The 14904-nt window shown below is 36.5% G+C and overlaps 1 protein-coding gene across 2 annotated transcripts; it reads left to right on the plus strand.

Annotated features, from left to right (window-relative positions):
* Positions 1-597: 597 nt before the first annotated feature.
* On the plus strand, positions 598-14112 carry LOC144994867 (uncharacterized). Of its 2 annotated transcripts, XM_078954095.1 has the most exons (3): positions 598-817; positions 1844-1969; positions 4974-14112. In XM_078954095.1, the coding sequence occupies exon 3, from the start codon at positions 4974-4976 to the stop codon at positions 13962-13964; it is 8991 nt and encodes a 2996-aa protein (XP_078810221.1). In that variant the 5' UTR covers positions 598-817; positions 1844-1969; the 3' UTR covers positions 13965-14112. The 2 variants fall into 2 exon arrangements, 1 of the variants encoding a protein (XP_078810221.1); XR_013658539.1 differs by lacking the exons at positions 598-817; positions 4974-14112 and adding an exon at positions 2056-2532 and having other exon boundaries at positions 1536-1969.
* Positions 14113-14904: the final 792 nt, after the last annotated feature.

Here is a 14904-nt window from a genome sequence, read left to right on the forward strand (position 1 = left end):
GAGAGAGTCAAAGGGATTACAATTTGGCCTCTAGGTAGCAGGTGACCGTTAAGTATTTATGCTGTAAAAGATTTTGTTGTTCTTTGACAAAGTTCACATGCAGCAGGCTTCCCCCACCAGCAAAGCATCATGGGAAGTATGACGTCACAACCCCTGAATAGCAAACGTTTCTTGTGAGATGTATCTAACAGAATCACCCACAAAACATTTTTTTGAACACAGACATAACACAAAGAAGACAACACACCACCACTTTGGGATTGGAATGTAATTTTATTAGATTTTAACCCTTGGGATCAAACTAAAAACGGAGCTGTCTGATTGGTCCATGGGAGAACTCATGCCAATGGGGCACAAACCCAACAGCTACAATGTTCCCTAACGGACTAATGATCAATAAAATAATTACTATAAAATGTTCTACACATACATACGGAACTAAACGAAGTAGAACTTCTATTATTTCATGAAAGCAATAACATGTAATCAATCTACTTCATCAAATACGAACGATAAAATGCATGATGGGAAAAACCACAAGTCAAGCAGCTGGTCAAGCCATTGAAGACAAGGCATTTTCGTCTGAGTCCCCCCTCTGCTCGACCCCTGCTGGACGACTGGAGAATCACACCCCACAGAGAATTTCGCTGAAGCTTGCCGAATTTGAGCAAATCAGTTCTTTTCAGAACTTTCTCATTTCCTCTGCACTTCGATCTTCGACGCTCCTGACCAGCAAGGAAGACTACAGGACCGCCAGTGAGAAGAACTCGACCTGGCCAGACGCACTGCGCCGAGGACGCCTTCAATTTGACTCGAGGTTTGTCACGACCATTATGAATTTTCCCGCGACTTGTAAACGAACCATTACTTTAATCGACCATCGACACTTTTTTAAATCGCCACAACGACTACACACCTTCTGATTATCAATTTTATTGAATAAAAAACCGTAAAAGTTGCTTAAAATTGATTAGACGAACGCAAATAATTTGACCTTTTACTTCGTTGAACCGGAAGTGATGGCGGGCATTTTGTTTCGAACGTAATTTTAAAAAGACTTTTCAAAGCAAACCAACCGACGAATTTTCTTTTTAAACGGACACAAATGTACAAAATGACATGTAGAATCGATACTGGTCGACAAACAACAAGTTTCTATCAGTTTCAGAGATCGTTTTTTTTTGTAGTCTATCCACCATCTTTGTAGTTCTCAATTAAATATTCGAATGTAGTTTTTACGGTTTTTAAACCGAATTAACCAGTGAAACTCCTTTCTAATTGATCAAATACATAGCAGTTCACATATAATACATTTTGAACGCGTGCCGACCCGTGAGTATTTCCACTGAAGATCAGTTCCAACCTATTTTGTACTTTTTAGGTTTTAAGTTAAATTTTCAGTGTTTAATAATTTCATAGGACACATGTTAAATTTATTTGTGTATAAATGTTTTCATATAATCTATAAGTGTGGCAGCCAGTATGAATATATTTGCAGGAACACACACAGATATTAAAATGGCTGCTTGGCCTCCTGTTCGCTTTAGGATTGATAACGTTATTATTAGTTTATAAATGTTTTTATGGTCTTGGGCCTTCATATTTGTCTGATATGATTTTAATGTATGATCCCCTGTGGACCCTGAGGTCCTCTGATACAGGCCTTTTGGTTATCCCAAAAGTTAAAACACACGGCAAGGCCTCATTCAGTTTTAATGGACCTCCTCTATGGATTAGCCTCCCAGAGAGCATCTACCATTTCATGTCTATTAAAGTTTGTTTATGTATTTATTTTTGTTTGAATTAAATGTTTTTCCTTTTACATTTTTATTTGTAACTCCAGAGTTTTCCTCTGAGGGATCTTCCACACCAGTGACTAAACCTTTGTCTGGACAACAGAGAGAGGAGCTGTTTGCTGGTTTTTCCAGAGAACGTTGTGTTTTGTAAGCCATTAAAGAGTTTGGTAAAGGTAAGTTAAATTTGCAGTGTTTAATAATCTATTATAGCAGTGATCCCCAACCTTGTTTCAATAAACTTGATTGCACATTTTTTAAGTTAACGGACAGGTCTTTGAGATGTTGGTGGAGGATTACTGTAGCAACGCCACGCAGAAGGAGGAACAGATGTGTGACAACACACACCCCAGCTTTAATTTTGACACCCATGGATAGAACATTGCATGGCTCTCATCATCCTCCCCCCTTCTGCCGCTCATGGTGCAAAAAAGAAAAATGTAGCTTTCTTTTCTGGAAGTGGAAGGCTCCTCTTCTGTCTCCTGGCTGGGCCTTTTCACCTATGCAAAAAAAAACTTTCCAAAGACGTTTGTTTTTTACTCATTTTGCTAGCTCCTGGGTTTTATTTTAGCGATAATTTATCATGTGACTGAGAGGAGCACCTTGGTCTGTGTTACTATGGAAGCGATTCTGTAGCATTAATAAAAAGCAAAGTCAAAACCAGAAATGCCTTTTAATTTTCAAAATGAAGCTGCATTTTTTGACTCAAAAATAAAATGAAAAAGCCATCCACCAAAATGCTTTTTCATTTCCTTCTTCAACACTGATTATTCTGTCACTTAATTAAAATTAAAATGGTATTTGACATTTCATTTTCAAGACGTTCTATGGTAAATGTGTAGCATAATTCATTTAGAAATGTCTAATTTGACATTTAAAATGGATTAATAGAAATGCTTTTTATTTTCAAAGTGAAGATGCATTTTTTGACTCAAAATTAAAAAGAAAAAGCAATACTTCAAAATGCTTTATCATTTTATACTGCAACACAGCTTTTTTGTCACTTAATTAAAATGATAAAGAAAATGGTATTTGACATTTCATTTAAAAAAAGGTGCATGGTAAATGTGTAGCATAATTCATTTAGAAATGTCTAATTTGACAATAAAAATGGTTTAACAGAAATGCTTTTTAATTTTGAAAATGTAGCTGCATCAAATGCCTCAAAATTCAAATATAAAAGCAATATTTCAAAATGCTTTTTCATTTTATACTTCAAACCGCTTATTCTGTGTCATAATTAAAATGAAAATGCAAAGAGGGGATTGCATTTGCATTTTAACATCCACCCTGCAAAACTTGGAGCAATATTCATTTCTTAAAAGCATTAGCAGAGGGGAGGCGGGGGGATGACGTCACTGCTTTCTCCGTGTGTCCGCCTGCTGACAGACACACGCACCAGGAGCAGACTGTTAGTGGCAGAGAAGAGGGTTTTGTGATGGTTGTGAACTTCTGATGAGTTTGCACAGCTTCTCAGGACTAACTAGCAGCATGTCCGTCTTCTGCGGTCCTCCTCCTGACGCACGCAGACAAGCTTTTTATCTTCGGACCGCCAGCTGCCTTTTCATAGCGGAGCGCGAAGCTCCGATCGCTGAAGGCGGAAATGCTGCTACGATGATCCGAGAAACCATCATATGAATTTGTGTTTCCAGTGCTGTCCAGAACAAAATAAAAACTGATGTAATTCTCACATATTTACAAATTTATTTGCAGCTAAATTTGCTGTTTGACAGCTGGAGCTCCATCAACAGACAGATTTCTCCATGCTAAACGGTTGCTGGTTGGACCAAAAACACTCACTCAGCGTGAAGCTGCAGGAGACTATCTTCATAATGTGCTTTTATTACTGTTATGATTATTATTAAAGGCCTGCTCTACTCGATCATATGTTTGTAAATCCGTGCGGTCAGACGACGCTGAAGAAGTTGGGTTGGGATTCACAGCTTCTGATTCACGAGGGAGCTAAAGGAACATTCTGCTGCATTTCTCGCATTAAGATCCAGGAATCCAGGTTTGAGCAGGCCAGGTCCAGCGGTTTGTGAACAGGACCCAGTTTTAGGTGATCTTAATGCGAACACAGACACACCAGGTCTCTCAGCGACAGCGGCCGTACACACGGAGAAAGCAGTGACGTCATCGTCCCGCCCCCCCTCTGCTAATGTGTTTAAGAAATGAATATTGCTCCAAGTTTTGCAGGGTGGATGTTAAAATGCAATCCCCTCTTTGCATTTTCGTTTTAATTATGACACAGAATAGGCGGATTGAAGTATAAAATGAAAAAGCATTTTGAAATATTGCTTTTATATTTGAATTTTGAGGCATTTGATGCAGCTACATTTTCAAAATTAAAAAGCATTTCTGTTAATCCATTTTAATTGTCAAATTAGACATTTCTAAATGAATTTTGCTAGACATTTACCGTGGACCTTTTTTAAAATGAAATGTCAAACACCATTTTCTTTATCATTTTGATTAAGTGACAGAATAAGCTGTGTTGAGGAAGGAAATAAAGCATTTTGAAGTATTGCTTTTTCTTTTTAATTTTGAGTCAAAAAATGCAGCTTCATTTTGAAAATCAGAAAAGCATTTCTATTAATCCATTTTAAAGGTCAAATTAAACATTTCTAAATGAATTATGCTACACATTTACAAGAGAACGACTTGAAAATGAAATGTCAAATACCATTTTCATTTTAATTTAGTGACAGAATAAGCTTTGAGGAAGGAAAAGAAAGCATTTTGGGGGATTGTTTTTTCATTTTATTTTTGAGTCAACAAAATGCAGCTTCTTTTTGAAAATGAAAAAGCATTTCTGGTTTTAACTTTGCTTTTTATTAATGCTACAGAATCGCTTCCATACATTACTGGTGACATAGACGGGTGTGACAGTCACACAGAGAATCGGGCATCTTTTCAAACTAAAACATCTTTCAGATTCAGATATAAATAAACCGGAAGTAAAGTAAGTTATTTATTATTTGCGGCCCGGGGGTTGGGGACCACTGTATTATAGGACACATGTTACATTTATTTGTGTATAACTATTTTCCAATAGTCTGAATATTTAATTTTATGTTTTTGATTATTTGTCTGTGTGGTATAAATGTATTGCTTTATGTATACATAATAGAAATGAGAATTTTATTTTAATGGTGGTTTCATTTTTTTATTTTTTTTTAGATGCCACGAAAGAAGGGATTTAATATGCGTCGCACCAAAGTGTGTAAGGTTCAGGAAGAAGGTAAATTTTCTGGTTGTGTTTGTCTGGAGCAAATACAGAGGCCTTTGATTTCTGGAATGAAAGTAAGATTGACAAATTCAAGTGATAGTACAACATCGCTTACATGTTGTGTTGTGGCTGCAATCAACCATGTTGTTGCTCCAGTGTGTACATGGAGGGACGCTGATGTTGATAATATTAGAAATGAAGGTGTGCAGTTGGTTTGTTCATTTAATGGAAGTGATGGATGTGTGAACAATTCCGAAAAGTTATTCAAGGTTTCTGAAAAGCTCAGTGTGTTTGGAAGAATTTGGGATGTTGCTATCAATGAGCCTGTGTATTCTGGTGATTCAAAGAGTGAAGAATTTTCACTGTTGTATGAAATGATGCAGGAGCGACTGATGGAGGAAGATCTGTGTTTGTTGGATTTGCAGGGTTTCGTTTGTGCTGTCATTCATCACAAAGAGTATTTTGTTGTGGTTGATTGTGGTGCACGAGATTCATCTGGAATGTTTTCTAATATTGGAACATCTGTGGCTGTCTTCAACAGTTGCTTTAATGACTTGATGTTGCACATTTGGAACTTGAAAAAGTCTTTGAATGCAGAATGGTTTGGCATTAGTTCAATGTTTGTGAAAGAAGCTTCTTGGGACGGGTGTAATAATACATTTGGTTTGGGAGCAGAGGATGCACGTGTGAATCAGTCAGTTTTGGGCAAAAGACAGACTGGTTTTATAAAAGAACATGTTCAGGAGTTAAATGACAAAATTGTGGTTGGCGAAAAATGTAAAGTGTTAATGGAATGCAAAAATACATTGAAAATTGGAAAAAAGGGCAGTAATTTAAAAAAAAAATCATCTTCAGTGATTTTAAATGAAAACAATTGTAACATATTTGACACAGAACGTTGTGTAAGGGGATCTTTTCATCAAGGAGATCGGCAGCTTCAAAACAGAGGTGTGCAGTGCATGGCAATAGCCCTGGTGAGTATGGCTAAACACACGGATCGTAGTGTTTTTGAGTGGGAGGCAACAGACTTGGACCATGTTGTGTTTCTTGGTGATCAGCTTTACTCCTCGGTGTGTGAAAACAAAATCATCCCTGGAAATTTGAAGTTTTTGTCAGTACCTGATTTGCCCATGGATTCTGAAATTGATGGTAAATTATTTAAGTTTGAGTATGGTGAATACGTTTCTGGGATTGTTAATGTGAGTAATGGTAAATTTGTTGACAGTGGTGAAGTGATAACTCTTAAAAAGGGACTGGAGCACATGCTTGTCAAGTATAAAACATGTTTTTTGACCATAGGCAGTAGTACTTGTGCTGTTATTTCAGAAAACGGCCATTATGCTGTGGTGGATTCACATGCACGCAGTGGTACTGGAATGGCAGATGTAAATGGAAGAAGTATTATCATGTACCTTCCTAGTCTTAATGATTTATACAATTATATTTGTTGCTTGAGTATTTCACTTGCAGGGAAAGAAATGGCTTTTGAAATTGCATCCGTTGCTGTTACTGACAATGATCCTAGTGAGAAAAATAAACAAAGTGTGCTTGAGAAGGATTGTAAAACTGGATTAAATACTGGGTCACAGTTTGGTTTCGGGTGCAGTTTAGATGTTCAAACTAGTCCCTTACCGTTGCATGAAAGTAACAGAAAGCGTAAGCTTTCTACTGTGCAACGTGAATCAAAGAAGACAAAATGGTATGATGCTAATGAAGCTAGTTTGGATGTTGAGTTTCTTGGTGATGTTTCATCAAAGAAACTTGAGTTTTACCCTGTTGATTTTGATGTTACACAAGCATTGTGTAAACAACTGAATGTGCATTGTGAAAACACTGCTTGTTCTAACCCTCTAGAGGTTGATATGTTGGGAATTCCATGTCAAACTGATCATATAGTAGCCGATGGCAATTGTTTTTTTAGGGCTGTGTCCAAAGTTATTAGTGGTACAGAGAAAAATCACATAAAGTTAAGACGTGCAGTTGTCACACATTTACAAAAGAATGTTGGAAATTATAGTTCTCTTTTGAGATCTGAAAATATGTCTGTGGATGAATATCTCAATGTTTCTAGAATGAGATTTTCTGGTAGTTGGGCTACAGAGGTTGAAATTCAAGCTACAGCTGACTACTTGGGTGTGAGTGTGTATACATTTCACAATGAACGTTGGTTGAAATATGCCTGTCAACGTAAGGCCATATCTAAACAAGGCATATATTTGCAAAATATAAATGAGTGTCATTATGAAGTTGTAACTTGCGTTGAAATTTTTCAGCAGCAGCGTTGTTTTGGGTTGTGTAAATCTATGGAAAAAAATAATTTGGGTCATAATATGAGGCAACGCAAAAGAGACTCAGAAATGCTGTCAGAAGGAGATTGCAAGAGTGTTAAACATGGCAGGTCTGAAGTTGGTGATTGTAATGAAGTTTTGTTTAGTGCATTGGTTAACAATGATCACCAAAACAGTGAAATTTATCAAAGTAACAATTTAGTTGAAAATGCTTTCAGTTTTTATCCATTGTCGTTTGAGAGTGCAGTTTTGTTGTCAAAACATATTGATTTAGATTTTGTGAAGCAGTATGAAGACATTCCAACTAATAATGTAACGCTTGGTTCTATTTGTAAGACAGAGGTCACATTAAATGATGGCAATAGTTTTTTTCGTGCTATTTCTCGAGTCATTAGTGGATCTGAAAATTGTCATAGAAGAGTTCGACTGGCTGTTGTTAAGTTTATGCTAAAGAACAGTGACATTCATATGAAGTTGCTGGAGAAAGGATATGCCACAGTGTCTGAGTACATTCAAAAGTCACGTATGAAATATGTTGGCAGTTTTGTATGTGAGATTGACATTCAAGCTACTTCAAATGTTTTGGGAGTAGAAATTTTTGTACACAATGGTAGCATATGGAGAAAGTATAACCCTGTAAATAAAATACTTGGAAATCAAGCAATTTATTTGCGAGAATGTGGTGAGAAATATTACGAGGTTGTTGTTTGTGTTCATTGTAGTGGTAAAATTGGGTGTGCCAATTGGTGTAAAAGCAATAGTATTTGTTCTGAGAAACCACATCTAAGATGTCGTTCTTTTCAACCACATAATGTTAGTTGTGATTCAGTTGGTGAATCTTCCTTTTCAAAGTATCTAAAAAAAAGGAGATCTTTTTACCACAAAATGCAATATCAAACAAGTGAACTGCATAAACAGAAGAAAAAAGATATGAGTAAAAGGAAATATGCATCTGATTCTTTGCGTAGATCCAGAGCATTAGAATTGAGTAAAAATAAATATAGGGAAAATGCTATGCATAAAATGTGGGTTAAAGAACGTAGTTCTGCAAAATACAGAACTGATTATTTACACAGACATCGTGTTAAAAATGGAAGTAAAAGCAAGTATAAATTTGATTTGTTACACAAACATAATGTTAAGGAAATGAGTAAAAGAAAATATCAGATTAATGTTACTCATAGAGAAAATGTTAAAGCACTGAGTTCTAGAAAATATCAGAGTAATGTTACTCATAGAGAAAATGTTAAAGCACTGAGTTCTAGAAAATATCAGAGTAATGTTACTCATAGAGAAAATGTTAAAGCACTGAGTTCTAGAAAATATCGTCAAGATCCTCACTTTAGGAAAAGTGTGTTGGATGGGATGAAATTGAAGCGACAATTGAATAAAAAACAGTTGGAAGAGTTTGATGTTGTTATGAAACAATTTTTGGATAAAGTTAAAGATGGACCTGGGTTTGTTTGTTGTGTATGTCATAGGTTGTTATTTGAACATCAAGTATTACATTGTAAAAAAGAGTCGTACAGTAATGCAGGACTTGGACTTATCGCTGATCAATGTATCACTTCTGATTATTTGCATATCTGCAATGCAAACTGCTCAAAAAATTGTGAATGGATGAAAACATCAAGAAGCAAATTGTGGATTTGTTACACGTGTCATGCTAAAATCAAAAAAGGTAAAGTACCAGCTGAAAGTGTTAAAAATAACTTAGAACTTGAACCTATACCAGCGGAATTGGCATGTTTAAATCAATTAGAACAACATCTAATAGCGTTACATATTCCATTTATGAAACTGTTAGCATTGCCCAAAGGTGGACAGAATGGCGTGCATGGACCTATTACTTGTGTTCCTGCAAATACTGAACAAACAACTTATTTGTTACCACGCATGTCTATTGAGGGTTCTCTTGTGCCTGTGAAATTAAAACGGAAGCTTACTTATAAAGGACATTATGAATATCAGTATGTTGATACGGAACGTGTTAAGCAGGCTTTACAGTTTTTACAAACCCATAATTATTATTATAACAACGTGAAATTTAATAATGATTGGATTAATGGTTTTTGTAAAGAAACATCTGATGTGGTAGAAAAAGATGTTGAATGCACTGCAAATGTTGACGATTCAAATGTTTTAGGAGATGAACTTCTGCATGATAGACAGCAGCATTGCATGTTCCAGGACACTTGTCTAATGCCAGTAGACATTGGTCAAGAGGCTTTGGATCAATATTTTGATCACATTTTGAATGTAGCTCCCGCTGAAGGCAATAGTCCGGTGAAGTTGTTGTCCGATATTACAAATGAGGCTAAGTGTTTTCCTGTGTTGTTTCCTAAGGGTGGACCAACATATCATGATGGAAGACAACATCCTTTAACTCTATCACGATATTTTAACAACAGGATTCTTAATGCTGATTGTCGTTTTGCACAAAATGTGGAATATATTTTTTTTGCCCAATATATGACAGAATTAGAAAAGGTCGTTTCAAATGTTTCGATTGCAGTAAGAAAAGGTAAGTATAATTTTAAAAATAAACGAGTAGTTATTGGAGAGTTGTTGAAAAGTGATGATTCTATTAAAAGGATGTTGGAATTTGATGATGGGTACCGATTTTTAAAACCAATTAGAGGTACGCCAGCTTTTTGGCAGGCGGCCCAGAAAGACCTCATGGCTTGTGTGAGGCAGCTTGGAATCCCCACATGGTTCTGTTCATTTTCTTCAGCTGATATGCGTTGGAAGAATTTACTTTCCTGCATTCTGAAGCATGAAGGTAGAACTGAAACTGTGGAGCAGTTGGAATGGGCAGACAGATGTGAGCTTTTGCGTTGTAATCCTGTCACTGCTGCTCGGATGTTTGATTTTCGTTGGCATTGTTTTCTGAAAGAGGTTCTTATGTCGCCTGCATGTCCTATAGGAAAAATTAAGGATTATTTTTATAGGGTGGAGTTTCAGCAACGAGGCTCACCACATCTTCATTGCCTGTTTTGGATAGAGGATGCACCTGTAATTGACAGAAATACAGATGCTGAAGTGATTGCATTTATTGATCGTTATGTGACTTGTGAGTTACCATCAAATATTGACTTACTGGAAATTGTAACATCTGTGCAAAAACACTCTGAAACACATGCGAAAACATGTAAAAAAAAAGGAACTGTGTGTCGTTTTAATTTTCCTAGACCACCTTCTGCGCGTACATTCATATCACGTAGCACAAGTGCTGAAGAGACACAGTCTTGTCAATGTGTGTTATCACAGAAAGAGTCTTGCAACTGTAAAGAAAATGCACAGACACCGCAATTGAAGAAAAAAGAGGCTTCTGCATTGATTGCACACATTAAAGCTGCTCTCTCAACTGATGGGCCAACTTATGACAATGTTGAGGATTTGTTTGAATCTGTTGGGTTAAACCAAAGCACATTTGAAACTGCATATAACTGTTGTGCTCGGAAAACCCATGTTGTGCTGAAACGTCAACTTAAAGAAGTTTGGATTAATCAATATAGCAAGCCACTGTTAAAATGCTGGAATGCTAATATGGATATACAGTTTGTTGTCGATGCATACGCATGTGTTGTGTACATCATTTCTTACATCTCTAAATCAGAGAAGGAAATGGGTTTATTATTGCAGTGTGCACAAAAGGAAGCAAGCAGGGATGGAAATGCTTCTGCCAAAGAGAGTCTAAAAACATTAGGCAGTACATATTTGCACAACAGAGATGTATCTGCTCAAGAAAGTGTTTATAGACTGACAAATGCACATTTGAAAGAGTGCTCTCGGAAAGTTGTGTTTCTTCCTGTTGGTGAAAATACTGTTAAAATGAGTTTACCGTTAAAAGTACTTAAAGAAAAAGCATCAAAGCATTCTGTTAGTACAGATGATATGTGGATGACAAGCATTGTGGATAGATATAAGAACAGACCTAAGAGTGATGATTTTCCTTCAATGTGTTTAGCAGTATTTGCTTCCGAATTTCGTGTGTTGTCAAAAAATGAAAGTGCTGCTAAGCGAATAAAGTTGAACAACAACACTGGATATGTTGTGAAAAGAACCCGCACACAACCTGCTGTTGTACGTTACGTTAAGTTCTCTGAAACAAAACAGCCTGAATTGTTTTATCAAAGCAATCTGCAGTTGTTCTTGCCATACTACAGCGATAGCCAGCTGAAACCTCAAGGTTTTGAAACGTATCAAGACTTTTTTCATAAGGGTACGATAAGACTTGGTGATTCAGGTCTGCAGTTGGTAAAGTCCGTGGTAACATTAAACAGAAGTAAATTTGAAATTGATGGTGATAAATTGGTTAATGCTCAGCAAGTGATAGATAATGCTGGTGTAGTTGAAGATGCCTGGTGTGAATTATGCCCTGAGCAAGAATTGGAAAGACTTGAGTGTCAAGAGTTGTTGCAGAACCAAAAAAGTGTCGATGATGAACAGGAATTTGATATTCCTGATTTAAGAGTTTCTGCTCAACATAGCCATTTCTTTCAACTGAATAACACAAAAATGCCTCGTAGTGATGGCTTGGCTTTAATTCGCTCTTTAAATGAAATTCAGATGGATATTTTTTACCAAGTGAGAAAATGGTGTGTGGAAAAGGTTTTGGGAAAAAAGCCAGAACCATTCCACCTGTTCATAACAGGAGGTGCAGGGACTGGTAAAACTCACCTAATTAAAGCAATACAATATGAATCAAATAGACTATTGTCTCCTCTTTGTCGTCATGTAGATGACATCTGTGTTTTGTTGACGGCTCCCACAGGAATTGCTGCGTTTAATGTACAAGCAAGTACTATACACAACACTTTTTGTATTGGTAAAGATGTCCGCTTACCTTACACACCACTGGGTGAGGAAAAATTAAATTCTTTACGTGCCATTTACAGCAGTTTACAGATTTTGATAATTGATGAAATATCCATGGTAGATCATAATTTATTAGCATATATTCATGGGCGTCTGAGGCAAATAAAGCAAACTGGTAACTCTGCATTGTTTGGAAATGTTTGTATTATTGCAGTTGGGGATTTCTTTCAATTACCTCCAGTGAGAGGAAAACCATTGTATGTAGAAAATGTGGGTATGGATCTTTGGTGTGGTGTGTTTGAAATTGTTTGCCTAGAAACCATTGTACGCCAAAAAGATCAGGAATTTGCCAAATTACTCGGCAGAGTTAGGACACGATGCAAAGGTACTGAAATGTTAAAAAGTGATATCCAACAATTGAAGTCACGTGAAACGGGAGAAGGCAGCTCTGCTTTACATATTTTCCCAACTAATGGTCAAGTAAATCAACATAATTTAACCCATCTACATTCATCCTGTCCAGAGTATGTAACTATTAAAGCTCAAGATTATGTAAATTGTAAGGAAACAGGTAGACAAGTGTTACTAAGTGGTAATAATTCAAATCATAACAATACTTGTTTAGCAGAAAGACTTCTTTTGGGGAAGAATGCACGTGTCATGCTCTGTAAAAATGTTGATGTGGCAGATGGTCTTGTCAATGGTGCATGTGGAATTGTGACTGATATTGTCTATAGAAACTCTGACTTTCCACAAATTGTTTTTGTGAATTTTGATAATAAAGACATTGGAAGACAACGGAAGAAACAGTATGAAAATAATCCAGGGCTTGTCTCAGGTTCTGTAGCCATTGTTCCAGAAGAGGAACGATTCACAGGAAGAGGTGGTCTGAGACGTCAGTTTCCTCTAAAACTTGCTTGGGCTTGTACTGTTCATAAAGTTCAGGGTCTTACCATTGATAATGTTGTTGTGTCTTTGAAAAAAACCTTTGCTCCTGGGCAGGCTTATGTTGCATTAAGCCGCGTAACAAGTTTGTCTGGTTTAATTATTCAAGATTTTAAGGAACAGGCCATTTACTGTAACAAAACAGTTTCTGAATATGTGGCAAACATGCCTCAATATCTGATAAATAAAGAAAATCTCACTTCTAGTTCATGTGAATTCAGCATTTTCCTCATGAATGTGCAAAATTTAGAGTGGCATGTAAAGGACTTAGCTTTTTGCACAAAACAGTTACATGTTAACTGCATAGCTGTAACTGAAACATGGCTTCCAAATGCACCTTTAACTGATGCATTGAACATCAGTGGGTATAATTTTTATAGTATGCCACGCTCACTGTCTTATAGTGGAGTAGATCCTAGACTGAATGTGATTAAAGGCTTAAAACATGGTGGTGTTGGAATGTACACCGTTGAAAATATCCTGTTTGAACATGTAGAGATACAAAATGTAGATATTGAATGTTTAGTGCACAGATTTATTACATCGAACATAGTCGTGGCAGTTCTGTATCGTCCACCATCATATGCCATTTCATTATTTAGAGAGAACCTTAAGAAATTAGTTGATCTTTTGGAGCCCCTGGGTGATACCATTGCTATAATGGGTGATTTTAATGAAAACTTAGTAAACTCTAAGACAATAACTGATTTCATGGCACATAAAGGTTTCATTCAACTGGTTTCTGAAAACACAACGTTAAAAAATACGATAATCGATCATGTGTACTTAAAAACAACAAACTATAAAGTCGAATGTACAGTTGTACAAACATACTTTAGTGATCATGATGGTGTTCTTTGTCGTTTTACACATGTAAGTGACTGTTGATGATTGTGGCAAAGGAGAAAGGGAGAGATGGCGACATCTTTATCTCTTTTAAGTCACAAATGTCTGACTTAATATAAAACGTCAAATGTTGAACTCAATACATGCTGGTGTCAGTTGTTGTGGCGAAGGAGAAAGGGAGAGATGGCGACATCTTTATCTCTTTTAAGTCACAACGTCTGACTTAATATAAAACGTCAAATGTTTAACCAAATACATGCTGGTGTCAGTTGTTGTGGCGAAGGAGACGGGGAGAGATGGTGACATCTTTATCTCTGTTAAGTCACAACATCTGACTTAAATTAAAACGTCAAATGTTTAACCAAATACATGCTGGTGTCAGTTGTTGTGGCGAAGGAGACGGGGAGAGATGGCGACATCTTTATCTCTTTTAAGTCACAAACGTCTGACTTAATATAAAACGTCAAATGTTGAACTCAATACATGCTGGTGTCAGTTGTTGTGGCGAAGGAGAAGGGGAGAGATGGCGACATCTTTATCTCTTTTAAGTCACAAACGTCTGACTTGATATAAAACGTCAAATGTTTAACCAAATACATGCTGGTGTCAGCTGTTGTGGCGAAGGAGACGGGGAGAGATGGTGACATCTTTATCTCTGTTAAGTCACAACGTCTGACTTAAATTAAAACGTCAAATGTTTAACTAAATACATGCTGGTGTCAGTTGTTGTGGCGAAGGAGACGGGGAGAGATGGTGACATCTTTATCTCTGTTAAGTCACAATCCTCTGACTTTATGGAAATATGGTTTCTTTTCCTGCATCATGAATACATATAAGGCATTACAAATTTAAATATTTTTCTGTAGTTAGCAATTGAGTAAAGAATCAAAATCCTTTTTTTGCATATTTCTAAATTTCAAACCATCTGATTTACAAACATATTCCAAGTACTCAAAAAGTACTTCAGAAAGTAATTGAAATT

The sequence above is a fragment of the Oryzias latipes genome, chromosome 10 (genome assembly GCF_053564925.1).
Source record: "Oryzias latipes strain Hd-rR chromosome 10, Olatipes_Hd-rR_3.1".
NCBI classification, from domain to species: Eukaryota; Metazoa; Chordata; class Actinopteri; order Beloniformes; family Adrianichthyidae; genus Oryzias; species Oryzias latipes.